This window comes from Ahaetulla prasina, chromosome 6 (genome assembly GCF_028640845.1).
Source record: "Ahaetulla prasina isolate Xishuangbanna chromosome 6, ASM2864084v1, whole genome shotgun sequence".
Lineage (NCBI taxonomy): Eukaryota > Metazoa > Chordata > Lepidosauria > Squamata > Colubridae > Ahaetulla > Ahaetulla prasina.
The window spans coordinates 70,576,839-70,592,805 of record NC_080544.1 but is presented as its reverse complement, the minus strand read 5'-3'; the positions used below and the strand labels follow the sequence as shown (position 1 = coordinate 70,592,805).

Sequence of the window (15,967 nt, the reverse complement as noted above, 5' to 3'; positions counted from 1 at the left end):
TTCCCTCTGGTTTGCGTCAATTACCTGACCTTCGGACCTTTCGACGTGAATTGAAAACGCACTGGCTTAATTTTTAAACTTTTTGAATTTTAATAATTTTAATTGGGGTATTTTTATGAATTTTATGGGTCAAATTTGACGGTTTTAAATTTTCGGCCATTTATAGAATATGTTATTTTAACTTTTGTCTTAATTTGTATATTGTACTGTTTTTATTCTGGCTGTACACCGCCCTGAGTCCTTCGGGAGAAGGGTGGTATAAAAATCTAAATAATAAATAAATAAATAAATAAATAAAATATATTAATTATGGCTAATGGCAGATGGACTACAGCATATTTCCATCCGTGATATGTCTCTGATGTGTTGATTTAAACTGGGAATACAGTGAAGAAGCGCTTTCTCTTCTATCTTATTGAAGGAATCATATGCTATTTTAAGAAATAGATAGGGAATCCACTCTATATAAGAATAGTAGAAATGGAGAGAATGCAGTACTGTGGTCTGTAATACATCCTACCTTAAAGGAAAGTGATGTTGCAGTTCTACCATAAAGCCAGCCACTCATAGTTTTAACTTTAAATTACCTATTTCTTTCTCCAAATCTTTAGATGGCCTTAAAATAGATATGAAGGCCTATGTTTCTTCTTATCACCCTTGATACCATGCCAAATATCTGACCTGCATACCATATAGACTGCTGCAATCCATTCTCTCTGTATCTACAATATGTGAGATACAGTTTCCTTGATCCTTATAAATGAATAGTCTGGATGTCATTCTGGAGATAGGCTTCTTATTCTCTCATGTGGCTTCCCTATTACTTCAAAGCTGCTCATCTATTCATTCAAGAGTTTTTCCAGACAAAATGCCCAATAATTTTATTTCTAACAATTTTCCTAAATTCAGATTGTCTTTTTGCTACTATTCCATTCTTCCTGCATTAATATTCTATACACATTTAACACTTGGGCAAAGGATTTAGAAAGATGGTAGGTTAAAACTGATTACGCCAGAGAATGAATGAATAGGTCCAGGATGTCCATTTATTCCATATGATTGAAATTCCTCAAACAATTTGAGTTCAGGCTTAAATATTAAATGTCCATATTGGTAAGCTGGAACTAGTTGACTACAGACGACTTCTTTCTTTTACAAAATAAAGTTCTTACCAATGCAAAATTTGCTATTCGAAAACTGAGAAGGGACAATAGAATTTGTAAAGGAGAATCCCAATAGCTATCACTTACCGTAAAATTGTCTTCCCTCTCACAGGCAATATGAAGAGGTGTCCTCCCACCTTCCTCTGGAACAATAGTACATTCTCTGTAGTAACCTTTGGGTGGTCCGGTTTCATTATTCATTTTCATGGAAGATACTGATTCACCAATATCAAGCTAGAAAAGGGAATTAGACAACACAGTTGAAGAGCCATAAATGTTGCTCCCTGTCACATCCTACAAAGATAAATCAATGGTTGGGGAGTAGGGCATTCTTCCCTTAAGCCTGTTGTCCCTGGTGTTCAGCCTATCTTCACAAGTGATGTCACCCTATGAACCAAATCTACACTCATTTGGCCTCTCTAAGACACAGTGATTAACTGTTCCTAAGATTTAATAAGCATGTGTTTATTACATTTTCCATACGCCCCATGAGCTGTGTTTATGCATACATAGTTGCTTTATACTAAATCATATTACTAATTAATCTCAAGGCAGCAACTACTTAGTAGTGGTCTTCCATAGTAACAATTTAAGATGTTACCCTGGTATCCTCTCTAGGAACCTCTTAATCATAGATGTTCAGGCAACTCTATTAATTGTCACTTTATAGAATCCAAGCAATGCAAAAAGTAGTCAGTGAAATTTCCTATAAAAACTATTTATCTGTATTTTTTTTATTTTCGCTTTAAAACTTTTAGTTATTCTTATTTAATACTTTAATCTTATTGTGTAAGCTGCCTACAATTTCTTTGTGATTGAGAAACCATACAATTTGATAAATAAAATAAGAACATATATCTGAAATGGCCACACTATTTAAATATGTATCATTGTATACCCAAATTAGAATTTGTTTGTAAAAACACTATTTCATCATAAAAGGTAAAGGTAAAGGTTCCCTTTGCACATATGTGCTAGTCGTTTTCGACTCTAGGGGGTAATGCTCCTCTCCGTTTCAAAGCCAGCGCTGTCCAAAGATGTCTCCGTGGTCATGTGGCTGGCATGACTAAACACCAAAGGCGCATGGCATGCTGTTACCTTCCCACCAAACGTGGTCCCTATTTTTCTACTTGCATTTTTTACATGCTTTCGAACTGCTAGGTTGACAGAAGCTGGGACAAGTAATGGGAACTCACCCCGTTATGCGGCACTAAAGGATTCGAACCGCTGAACTGCCGACCTTTCAATTGACAAGCTCAGCGTCTTAGCCCCTGAGCCACTATGATCCTATTTCATCATACAGCATGTCATAAAATAATTGCACTATGAATTTTATTTATCACTTTGTCATTTACAAGCTTGTTTTGGATTTTTTTCTCACTTCTTCTATATGGTTTACAATATAGCACTCTTATGGAACCTATTGTACAGAAACTGATACTTGGACAGCAAACATGATAAAAGAATACTATTTCAAGTTGGAAAGATAATTTGTATAGGTCAAATTTATAGGTGTAAAAAGACTCTCTTCTCCACCCACCCCCACTCTCTCTCAGTTGTTGTATTGCTTTTTGTTTATTTTTTATTTCACTATTATTTTGTATGTGTTTTTCTCTTTGTTCTGATTTATTCAGTAAATAAATACCTTTGTTGCAATCTTATCTAGCCGGAATGTATCATTCTCATCTTCTGCCCTGACATCAGGATCTGCAGCAGCATGAAGTAGTAATTCTGTGATTACAATCCCTTCAACACCAGGAAGGGCAGCAGCAATATGAAGAGGAGCCACACCCGCAAGCTGGAGAAACAAATGCTTCGTTTATTCCCAAAGCAAAACACAAATTACTATAACATTTCACCACTGTATGCACTCAGTCCATTAAATGCTTATTATGACAAAAAGGTATTCCAGCTTCCAAATGAGCATCTGATCCATATTAACCAAATTTTAAGAACTGAAAAGAATGAAACCTTAGGGAATATAATTGTCCAAGTCATTATTATGAGAAGCTAAACATTTTCATCCAATACAATCAACCTTCTTCGTTATATGACAGCTTAATACACTAAAAGAGTTTCTGAACCAAGCTACAAAAATGATTAATAGGTAGCAATGAAACAGGAACAGAGAACATAATAGAGCAAACATGCTTTTTTAAATTAATACCACCATAAACAATTTATGTAAAGCTTGAAGTTGATATGCTTAAAACATAAATCATTGAAATAAGTGGGTTTCAAATATTTGTCTACTTCTATAAACAATTATAAATGTTCGATAATACTGAAAAGATTTAGAAAAGACATACACTTTAAACAACTTATTTTTACAACTTATTTTAAGAAAAACACTTTTAATAGACCATTGCAACTTCACCACCACATCTCATTTTGACACCAATTTTGAATTAGAAATTACCCACTAGGCAATGTCCATACAATAGGTAGCTCAGAGTGTGAAATAGGTAAACTCTAAATTTGATAAATAAATAAAATAAATAAAAACTTGTACACTAACTCAGTCACTACTCACATGAAACTAAATAACCCTTTTTTTATCTGCTACCTGATTCAGAAGACAAAAACAGATTTCATAAGTATGTGGCAAGCTAACAAACTCTTGGTTGCGGCTTACATTTGTGATGCACACTGGAAGTATTAAAATTTATATCAGAGCTTTTACATCCTATCATAAGTTAAAACTGTAGTTTTTAATTGAGAACTATCCCATAAAAACAAAATACCCTACTTTGGCTGGAAGTCGTATGTCAGTTCTTGCTCCAGCTTCTAGAAGTATTCGCACACCTTCTGCATCAGCGGATTTAACAGCAAAGAACAGTACATGCATAGGGATGTTGGAAATATTTGGATCAGCACCTCTCCTTACAAGCACTTTAATTATAGACATTCTCTTTTTTTGTCTAAAATCCAGCAGAAAAAAGACCTATGTCAATACCTAAAAACTGAAAACATTAGTATACATTATGATATATAGACAAGGAATTTGTCTTTGGTGCATATGCTCTCAGTGTACATAAAAAGACAAGATACACTTGTCAAGAATCACAAGGCACAACACCCAGTGACAGTCATACAGTACAATAAGCAATCAAATCATACTAGGAAACAATCAACAGCAATATAAATTGCAATGTTACAAGCAACAATTTTAGTCATGCAGTCACAAGTGGGAGAAGATGGGCAACAGGAATGATGAGGAGACCAATGGCAATAGTAATGCAGTCTAATGTGAATAGTTTGACAGTTTTGCAGGAATTATTTATTTAGCAGAGCGATGGCGTTCAGGAAAAAAAACTGTTCTTGTATCTAGTTGTCTTGGTGTGCAGTGGTCTATAGGTCATTTTGAGGGTAGGAGTTGAAATAATTTATGTCCAGGATGCAGGGGTCTATAAATATTTACACAGCCCTCTTTTTGACTCGTGCAGTATATATGTTCTCAATGGAAGGCAGGTTGGTAGTAATTGTTTTTTGCAGTTCTAATTATCCTCTGAAATCTGTGTCTGTCTTGTTGGATGGCAGAACCAAACCAGACAGTTATAGTGGTGCAGATGACAGATTCAATAATTCCTCTTTAGAACTGTTATCAGCAGTTCCTTGGGCAGATTGAGCTTCCTAAATTGGTGCAGAAAGAACATTCTTTGTTGTGCTTTTTTGATGTCAGGTGTCCATTTTAGGTCTTGAGATATAATAGAACCTAGAAATTTGAAGGTCTCTACTGTTGATACTGAGTTGTCTAGTATTGTAAGAAGTGGTAGTATGGGAGGGTTTCTCCTAAAGTCTACCACCATTTCTACAGTTTTGAATGTGTTCAGTTCCAGATTATTCCAGTCGCACCACGAAGCTAGTTGTTCAACCTCCCGTATGTGGATTCATAGTTGTCTCGAATGAGACCAATCAATGTTGTATTATCTGCAAACTTCAGTAGTTTAACAAATGGATCATTTGAGATGCAGTCATTGGTATATAGAGAGAAGTGGAGAAAGCACACATCCTTGGGCGGGGTGGGTGGGTGGGCCTGTCTCTAAATAAGAGAGCCCGGCCTGCACAGAATATTATTAGTATGTTTAAGGCAAAACTGGGCTTTGTTCATGCTTGTGACATTCTGGTCAAAATCGCATAACTGGAATAGTGTCCTAATCATTAATAAGGAATATTATAGATTTTTTTGATAAAGATATTACGTGACAGCTTCAATTGACAAAAGCCATACATGAAGTCCTCAACTTACAATCAATCGCCCAGTGACCATTCAAAGTTACAGCAGAGATGATTCACACCCTGGTCAGTGTCTCTTTGCACTTCTACCATTGGGCAGAAGACAGTGAAGCATAGCCAGCCGAACAAATAGGTTTCAAAATAGTTTCTATCCTTGGCCTGTCAGACTCTTAAACACAACCACAATCACTCCACGCGCACACAAAAATGTATGATTAGTTTTTGTTTTTATTTTTCCCCCCTGATTACTTGCATAGGGATTATTTGTACTTTTTGTCATGGATTGCTCCAGTGAGGCTAAAACCAATTTGGTTGTATACATGATGTACAATGACAATAAAGGCTAGACTATACTATAGACCCTCCAAAAGGTAGGAACACACAGGTTAATAATATGCTGGGTCAGGGGTGTGAAACCAAAGGCCAATCTGGCCCACAGGGTATTTAGATCTGTCCTGCGGGAGTGCCCTGGACACAGCAAAGGACCAGCCCGCAGTGCTTCTGCCAGTGAAAATGCAACTTGGGAGCCTGTTTTCACTGACAGAGCGCTCAGGCCACTAGAGGCGTCCCCGATATGAGTGACGTCAAGCTGCCATGCCCACCCTAGCCACGGCCACTGTGGACCCCTGAGTTCAAACACTACCCTGATGTGACCTCCCATGAAATTGAGTTTGATACTCCTATACTAGGTTAACACTGAACAGTGAAAATGAAAGAATCAGAATGAATTTTGGAATGGGCAACATGCTGAATGAATATGTTCCAGGGAGAAAATCTTTCCATAAGAATATTAAATGAATGGGTAGAAGCAAGAAAAGAGAGCATGGTTTAGAACAGAGCAAAAGGACTAACTAACACAGTGACAATTTGAGGTGTATAGAATTATAAAAAATGAAAAAATGAAAAAGGAGGAACTGAAAGAGACTATGGAACAATGCTTAAAAGCAAAAGGTTGCTGCAAAAGATAGAAACAATAAAAAAAATACTGCTTAATGTGTATATTGAGAAAAAAGGTAATCGCAAAGAATAAAGTGAAAGAGAGCAAGCAATGTTAAGATTTAAAAAGAAATAAAATACAAAGTGATTTTTATGGAAACAAAAAACCGTTTTTGAAGTGAGCAAAGAAAGCTAAGTAAACTGACACTAAATTAGAACCATTAACATAATATGTTCAATATTTCACACCATATTCAGAGTGTTCAGTAAGAGCGAATTATAATATCATTACCAAGTAATCAAAAAGTTTTGCAGTATTGCTAGCAAGTTTTTGTAATACAGTATATTGCTTGATTTTCATATCATAAGAGTTCCCTCAATCTTTATTCATAGAAACATCTTACAAAATTAATTAACTTCTAACTACCTTCAGAAAAAGATCTAACACAGGGATTGCCTTGACCATGGTACTTCAAATGATTCATCTATGTTCTCCTAAAGTCACTTACTCTGTTAATGATGTTGCCATTCTAAGTAAGGTGCCTTCCTGAGGAACAGAGTCCCCAGTGTCTGGGTAACTGTGAGTTTGTAACATATGTTGGCTAAGAACAACTGCACCATGATGCATAGTTTCTGGAGAAATCTTAATTTTGTAGTTGTAAACACCACAAATTGTCCCAGAGCTCTTTTCTCCATTGTCTGTTTCCTCCGATGACTTAATTCCAACATCTGGGACAAATTCTGTATTTTCAACTGACAATGACAACTCTTCAACTGATGCTGGGGAAGTAGCAATTGAACTCGCTTCAGAAAATTGAGAGATCTCTGACCGTGATAATGGTAGAGATGATTTAGACATTTCTTCAAGGCTGTCTTCAAACTATATAAAGTAGGGGGGAGAAAGATAATTACTTGTAAAACTAACAACTATATCTTGACAGGAAGACAATGTATTATTGGGGTATGTTTTTAATGTTCAGATTAATACATACATATAACCAGGTTGTTATGCAAAATAGTAAAGTTAGGTAACATTCTACCAAAATTTTGCAAAGATGATTTCATTATATCACCTTTTCTTCCTTCCTTGCTTGCTTCCTTCCTTCCATCCATCCATCCATCCATCCATCCATCCATCCATTCATTATGGAACTCAAGTAATCTCCTGTCCACAAATACTGACCAGATTGGATCTGGCCAATTTGCAGCTTCATATGACTTCAGACTATGCCTATCAGTTATACCACTCACTAGATTACAGACAGCAAGGGTGAAAACATCATTATCTTTTAGCAATAACTGCTATTTGGTTTTTGAAAACAAAACTTCTAAAAATCAGAAATACTTTTTTAAAAAGTTTCAATAAGCACTGGCTGTACTTTATATTATAAAACTAAAAGTGAAAGAAAGGACACTTAGGGACCAATCCCTATAGAGGAGCCCTAATTCAAACTATTTAGGGATTTAAGACAGAGCAGTAGAGCAAATATCACAATACACTGAAATAAACATTTTAAGCAAAGAATATTTGGAACTGTGGATAACTCCATTCCTATTGGATGTAGCTTAGCAACCAAATTAACAAATTTAACTTTCATTTGAGAAATGCAGTTTCACAAAGACCCCAGACAACTTCAAAAGGAAAATCCAGCACTTTCCATTGAATTTAGCACAATAGTAACAAGTGTGGTTGGTTAATACAAATCATGGGAATACGTTTACGTCTCTTGCATATACCTCTTCATTCCATACAATCAGGACAATTCAGTCAAGTGCATGCTCTCTTTATTGAAAATGAAAAGTGTGAAAGATCTTGCTGAAATTTATTTCAGATTTATATATTATGAAACACTAACCTCTTTTAAAAAGATATTCCTTTCGGCAATATTGGGCTGAAATCCTTCTGCAGGGAAATAGTGAATAACACACATGGATAAAGTTGATAATCCTTCATCATTGCATTTATTCACATCAGCTCCACAATCTAGAAGAAGGTTGATGATGTCTTCTTGATAATTCAACTGCACAAACAATTTCAGTTATTTTCACAAAGTTTTTTTACACTCCAGTCTGTGCACATTTCAAGATTATGAATTTGATTTCTCCAATGAATATGCATAAGGACTTTATCACTCCCCATCTGGTGCTCCAAATATATTTGGATTACGGTTCCAATAATACGTAGATTACATATTGGGTGGAAATTCTAGATGGGTCATTCCATGTCAAGTGGTCTGGGGCTCCCAGGTCGACCATCATGGATTTTGATGAAATTTGGTGTGAACATCCACACACGTCCCCAATGAACATTGGTAAAGTGTTATGTTTGCCGATGCAATACTTCCGGAGATATAGTCATTTGTATCGTCCCATACCGCAGCCTTCAGCAGTATGACTCTGAGATTTCAGCAACTTTGAGACCTATCTCCGGCAATATTTTGTTAAGAGAAACAAAACTTAGCCATCTTGTACAACTTGTTGTGCTCTATTAAACAAAATAATAAAAACATTCTCATGAGCGATCTCCATCTAGATAACTGGGAGCAAAATTGGCCGAAAATGGCAAAAAATGGTGTGTAGGCAATGTCATGGAAATTTCAATCAAACAAAATGATGCGTCGGTAGTATTTATGCATCCGCGAAGCCCTGCTCATTCATTTTATTGGCACGAAAGACAAGAGGTTTGTGGGGTTCCAGAACCATATCTTATTTGTGTGCTTCTAGCACCTTCAGTTACATCGTCAGGTCGACAATATCAATTCCCAGAAGCGATGCTAAAGAATGTGGCGCATAAATTCAATAATAAATAAGTGATTGTTGGAATTTGGCAGTTCATACGAACAGTATGGACTTCGACTTAGAAACCATAGAAGATACCCATTTTAGGCTTGGGAACCTAGGATAAACTGCCCAACTGGCAGCTTGGGAACCAGACAGATACCCACACAAGGCTTTGGAACCTTGAGGAAGAAACCAAACTAAAGGCTTGGGATCCTGAACCAAGAAATCCACCCGTGGCTGGTATTGCATGGCTATCAGGTGTGCCCCCTATGGAGATGGGGTTGCTGGGTCAAGTGCCTGAACTGGTAGTGAAATGTCACCATGGACCAAGGCAATATAATAGTAGTAATGATGCTATATAAAACAAACAAGACAAAACAATAATATAATGGATGTGATGTTGCCATACAACATCCTCCATTTTGCCCCTATTTTTAGGGCTTAATACGTCAGTGATGAAACACGACCTCTACTTTTTTAGGAGGGTTGAAACATGCTCTTTCTAATGAGAATGATTTAACAGAGTTTCCAGAAGGTCTATTTTTATAAAAGCAAACTGAAAATACCCTATTTTTGGCATTTTTACGAAAGCCATCAACTTTACACTCAATTTGTGAACTATTGGAAATGAGTAGGAGAATTAAATTTTATATTCAACAATCTTGTGTTGCTAAGTTATTACACACAAAGTTTCACGTTTCTCATACCTTTCCTTCCAGAGATATAAGAATCCAAACTTTACCTTTTTTTAACACTGCAGTCATTTTCGGCCAATTTTGCTCCCAGTTATCTGGATGGAGATCGCTCATGAGAATGTTTTTATTATTTTGTTTAATAGAACACAAGTTGTAAAAGATGGCCAAGTTTTGTTTCTCTCAACAAAATATTGCCAGAGATATTATGTCTCAAAGTTGCTGAAATCTCAGAGTCACACTGTCGAAAGCTGCGGTATGGGGTCTTACAAATGACTATATCTCCAGAAGTATTACATCAGCAAACATAACACTTTACCAATGTTCATTGGGGACGTGTGTGCGTGTTCACACCAAATTTCTGTGATGGTCAACCTGGGCACTTTCCTGAACTCAGACCACTTGACATGGAATGACCCAGATATAATAATCTAACCAGTTCTGTAAGGTATCAAATTGAGAAAAAATTGACTGTCTATTCTTTCATATTTTCAATTGCTGTTGACAAATAGCATAAATTATTTCAAATCACACAAGCAACCCAGAAGTGTAATAACCTCTGACTTTTTTCAAATACGCCTAACTGAAAGTAATTAAGCTGGAGATGATCTAACTGCAAATGTTCTTGAACGTTATTGATTACTTTGATTCAATTTAGACTAGGTTCTAGCCTGACTATATGTACATTACCAACACAGCAACTTCATAATTCAGTCTTCTAGATATTTTAAAATCATCAGGACACCCTGCTCTCACATTTTCAGCTGCTGGTTACAAAGATGACCTATCTCTTCAATGACACCTGCCCTATGGACTAATGCAAGGCCCCAGTGCTGATCTATTTGAAGCATCAAGACTTTTGTGTTTTTTAGTCCTTATCCTTAACACTTGATAATAGGTTTTGTTTATAACCTGCTTTAATCCCGTATCTATAGCCACTGCAAATCATTTTAGGATTAATAACCAATGTACAAATACTATAAATTAATAAACAAATAAACAAATATATTTAAATTGTACAATATTGTCACAATACAAAAAAAAACCTTAATTTAGTTGCACTTCTACCCACCCTTCAAAGTTCACCATGACAGAAAGCATAACATATAGTAAGAACTTACAGCAGCAGCAGAAAGAGCAGTATATCCACTCATATCTGCTATATCAGGATGGGCCAGATTGTCCCTCAGAATTTCATAAACTCTTTTATAGTCTCCTTCTGCTGATTTCTCAATCAGTTCTTCAGCAATAAGCTCTTTGGGACCTTTAGCTCCAAAACCATGCCGGTTGCCTTTGATAATGGCATTAATATCCCAGTCTATGTCACTCTGGCAATGCCTGAAAGTAAACAAAGCCAGAAAAAGCTAGAAATACAATAGAAGTACAGTTTTGTTGTGACATGCTAGTTAGATGAACAGGTAAGAGACAGTGGGGTTTTTTTCCCTCCTTACTTCTCCTTATCTATCTTTGGTTTAATGCAGGGGTGTCCAAACTACGGCCCGCGGGCCAACTGCGGCCCGCGGGTCAGTTTTTATTGGCCCGCAGCAAATTCTCGGTGGACAGTGGGGTGCGGCCCCCGTCCTGGCCCCCAAGGAAGCCCGGTTGCAGATGCGGGGAGGCTCCGCTGAGGCTACCCCCGCCCACCCGGGGCTGCGGGCCTGCCATTCCGCCACTGGGCTGTAGGGGGCGCCCGGGATGCCCACGGCTCCAGCCCAGCCCACCAGACAGAGGAGGAGGCGGGCGGGCGGCAGAGCTTCCGGCGCTGCTCCGGGCGCCCTCGGCTCGCGGCGCCGCGCAGGTAGGCTCTCCGGGCGGGTCGGCAGAGCAGGGCTGGACGGGCGGGGGAGCGGAGCGGAGGAGGATGGGAGGGTTGAGCTGCTGAGTGGGCCCCGCTGCCGGGGCTGCCAAGGGTCCCGGCGGGAATGGGACGCTTCTGCTCCCCGGAGAACCTCTGGGTGGGGGGCGGCGAAGGCGGGTTGTCCCTCTCCAGCCACCGCCTCCCCCCCCTCCCCCGGCGATGCAGCTCAGTTGGTGGGAATGCCTGGTAAGGGGGGGCGCAGCTGAGTTGGGGGTTTGTCCGGGAAGCTGAGTGACCAAGGAGGCTCTGGGAGAGCCGAAGAGACCCACCCACCCCCGCAGTGTTGCCACAGCTGGGGAAGATGGCAACGCCGCCGCTCGCCCGGTTGCAGATGCGGGAGGCTCCGCTGAGGCGACCCCGCCCACCCGGGCTGCGGGCAGCCATTCCGCCACTGGGCTGTAGGGGCGCCCGGCGGAATGGGACGCTTCTGCTCCCGGAGAACCTCTGGGTGGGGGCGGCGGCGGGTTGTCCCTCTCCAGCCACCGCCTCCCAGCGATGCAGCTCAGTTGGTGGGAATCCCTCGGCGCCTGGTGAGGCGCAACTGAGTTGGGGCCTTGTCCGGGAAGCTGAGTGACCAAGGAGGCTCTGGGAGAGCCAAGAGACCCACCACCCACCCCCGCAGTGTTGCCACAGCTGGGGAAGATGGCAACATCCTGGGATGCCGGGATGCCCAAGGGGATGAAGCCCTTCCTCGCAAAAGAGTCTTTTGGGCCCAAGGCAGCTTGGCGGCTGGTGGCCCTGTGCCCCATGGGGCATTGCCAGGTCGTTCCTCCAAGGGGCCAAAGCCTCCTGGCTGACCCACAAGGCCCTCGGAGGGGAGAACAGCCGGCCTTCCTAGCACAGCGCTGCCTCTTCCCAAAGGAAGTTTTTGTTTGTTTGCCTTTGAAGGTGTCTCTCACCCGCTTGGCTTGTTTCTGTTTCATTTTGTCTGCCTCTGAGAAGGACTGGCTGGCTGCAAAACTCTTGTGGCTTGAGGCTATTGTGTGCACTCTGTACATGGGCCCCAGCTGCCCCTCGGAGCAGCTTCAAAGCCCTTTGGGGGCTCTGCTCCCAAACCTGTGCCCCAACCCAGGGGCCCTTGGGGGCTTCTTTGCATGCTGCAGGATCTCCCAGCGTGATAGTTTTGCACCCTGCAGACTGATAGAAAGCAGCTGGGACTCCCCTGGCGGAAAAGAAGAAGACCGGCATCAAGAAACAGGTGAGGGCGGCGAAGGGCCGAACAGCGTTGGTGGGGGGAAGTGTGCAGAATGTCTCCAGACAAAAACTATATCGCACTTTTGACCAGTCCTCACACTTATGACCGGTCATCATTTATGCCTGTTGCAGCATTTTGTGCATAGGGACTACTCAGAGGGCTGAAAAAGTTATTTTTGACCTGTCCTCACACTTTTGACTGGTCCTCACACCTACAACTATCTTTACATTTTGCACCCTATCTTGTAACCGTGGTGAAGAGAAGCAGTTGTGAAATGAGTGATATGGTTGTTAAAAATGCTGCAATGGGCATAAATGTGAGGATGGTCATAAGTGTGAGGACTGGTCAAAAATTACTTTTTAGCCCTCTGAGTAGTTTCTATGCCCATAGCCACATCCACTCAGTCACATGAGGAGTTAGCCACGCCCACCAGTCACACGACCACCAAGCCACACCCCAAAATAAGCCATGCCCACAGAACTGGTACAAAAATTTAGCCCCTCCCCGTGGCCCGGGCCTTTGCTTATTTTTCTGTATTTGGCCCTCACTCAAAAAACTTTGGACACCCCTGGTTTAATGCTTAGTGAAATGGTAATTCTAGGTTTTACTACAGACTGAAGATATGTATGAGAAATCACAGGACCAAATATCCCCCTTCATTCAATATTCTATCAGCATTAAAAAAAAAATTCCCTCTTCACAGGAAATTAGCTAAGAGGGGGAAAGGTTTTAATCTTGCTCTCTCTTGAGCTCATTTATTTAATATGAAGAACGATCAATCATGTAAATGATCATTTTCAATCTAAAAGGGTATATGGATAAACAACCATTAATCATCTAAGTAAAGAAAGTTTTTCACTCTTCTACTTTTTTGGGGGGGAAAAGTTAAGAAAATGGCTTCAGGAGCACATAAGAATAAAACCTATGTGCCTATGTGCACACGCACACACACACAAATATTTACACAGGATTTCTGTTAATTTTCTCCAAATGATCACATTTTACAGTACTAGAACTAAACAATTAGTCAAACTAAATGCAAATAAATTGAGGGTCAATAAAAAAGTACTTTTTAAAAACAGGATATCTATGAAACTTCACTGCCATAAGATCAAGTGAGGGCCACCTATTTCAACTTCAAACTTAAATGATTTTAAGAGGATCAACAGATTCGTATAAAATATTAGTTATCTTTAGTTATTAATTTTCATAGTTCCTGAAGCACAGAAAGCATCAAGTGAAAGTGGCTGTAGCCCTCCTTGCCTTGTTTTTAATTTCTCAAATCCTCTTGTTGCTACTGGGTGTCACATAATGCTGGACTAGATTGGATCTCTGTCTTTCTACCAGACTCTTCTTATTTCTTAAGTTTCTCTCTCTCTCTCTCTCTAACTGTCTGACCAATCTTTCTAACCTTTAAACTAATTAGAAATAATTAAATATTAAGTTAATGATAAATAAAAGTAATTGTGATAACTGTAATTTGGATGGGGTTAGAAAACTGGTAGAATCAATCAAGATTTCAAATCAAATAATTTAAAATATTTTAAAGATACCTCTGCAGACCTGGATGAACTCACAGATACTGTAACATCATATGTCAGCTTCTGTGAAGACCTATGTGTACCTACAAGGAACTTGCGAATACACAGTAATAACAAACCTTGGTTTACACCTAAACTTAAGCAGCTACGACATTCCAAAGAGGAAGCCTACAGAAAAGGTGATAAAATGCTGTACAATCAGGCCAGAAATGCACTAACAAGGGAGATAAGAGCAGCAAAAGAAGCTACTCTGAAAAGCTAAAGAATCAATTTTCAGCAAATGAACCAGCAAACATGTGGAAAACTCTTAAAATATCACCGCTATGGCAAACCTCCTTCCCAGGCTGAAGGTAATCAACAACTGGCAGATGACCTGAATGAGTTTTACTGCAGGTTTGAAAGGAAACTACAGCCACCTATCTCCACAACCCCATCTCAGACACACCAACAACAGCCAAGCCTCCTACAACTGACCCCATTTCATTGGGTTCACAACCCTAGTGATCACAGAAAAGGAAGTGCAGGACCTATTTCACAGACAAAAGCCAGGAAAAGCTCCAGGCCCAGACAAGATAACTCCTTCTTGCTTAAAAGTCTGTGCTGACCAATTGGCCCCATCTTCACCCATATTTTCAATAAATCACTAGAGATGTGCTATGTTCCTTCTTGCTTCAAACGCTCTACCATCATCCCAGTGCCAAGAAGCCCACCATCAAGGAACTGAATGACTACAGACCAGTTGCTCTAACATCTGTAGTCATGAAAACCTTTGAAAGGCTAGTGCTTTCCTACCTGAAAACCATCACGAATCCGCTTTAGACCCCTTGCAATTTGCATACCGAGCAAATAGATCAACAGATGATGCTGTTAATATGGCTCTGCACTACATCCTACAACATCTTGAGTCTCCAAAGACCTATGCAAGGGTCCTTTTGTAGACTTTAGTTCAGCATTCAATACCATCATTCCAGACATTCTTCTAACTAAGCTAAACCAGCTACAGGTACCGGAACAGACTTGTAAGTGGATCACAAGCTTCCTAACAAACAGGAAGCAGCCGGCCTTCCTAGCACAGCTGCCTCTTCCCAAAAGGGAAGTTTTTTGTTTGTTTGCCTTTGAAGGTGTCTCTCACCCGCTTGGCTTGTTTCTGTTTCATTTTGTCTGCCTCTGAGAAGGACTGGCTGGCTGCAAAACTCTTGTGGCTTGAGGCTATTGTGTGCACTCTGTACATGGGCCCCAGCTGCCCTCGAGCAGCTTCAAAGCCCTTTGGGGCTCTGCTCCCAAACCTGTGCCCAAACCGAGGGACCCTTGGGGCTTCTTTGCATGCTGCAGGATCTCCCAGCGTGACAGTTTTGCACCCTGCAGACTGATAGAAAGCAGCTGGGACTCCCTGGCGGAAAAGAAGAAGACCGGCATCAAGAAACAGGTGAGGCGGCGAAGGGCGAACAGCGTTGGTGGGGGAAGTGTGCAGAATGTCTCCAGACAAAACTATATCGCACTTTTGACCAGTCCTCACACTTATGACCGGTCATCATTTATGCCTGTTGCAGCATTTTGTGCATAGG

At 40.2% G+C, this 15,967-nt stretch overlaps 1 protein-coding gene across 3 annotated transcripts in view; it reads right to left on the bottom strand.

The window, feature by feature from the left end:
- ANKMY1 (ankyrin repeat and MYND domain containing 1) overlaps positions 1-15,967 on the bottom strand; it is a 95,971-nt gene that overhangs the window by 65,421 nt on the left and 14,583 nt on the right. For all 3 annotated transcript variants that reach the window (XM_058187153.1, XM_058187152.1, XM_058187151.1), the window contains 6 exons: positions 10,930-11,146; positions 8,192-8,356; positions 6,845-7,215; positions 3,913-4,084; positions 2,809-2,961; positions 1,251-1,397 (listed from right to left, as the gene is read on the bottom strand). In XM_058187153.1, the coding sequence (XP_058043136.1) occupies positions 1,251-1,397; positions 2,809-2,961; positions 3,913-4,084; positions 6,845-7,215; positions 8,192-8,356; positions 10,930-11,146 (1,225 nt within the window). The remainder of the gene's footprint in view (positions 1-1,250; positions 1,398-2,808; positions 2,962-3,912; positions 4,085-6,844; positions 7,216-8,191; positions 8,357-10,929; positions 11,147-15,967) is intronic.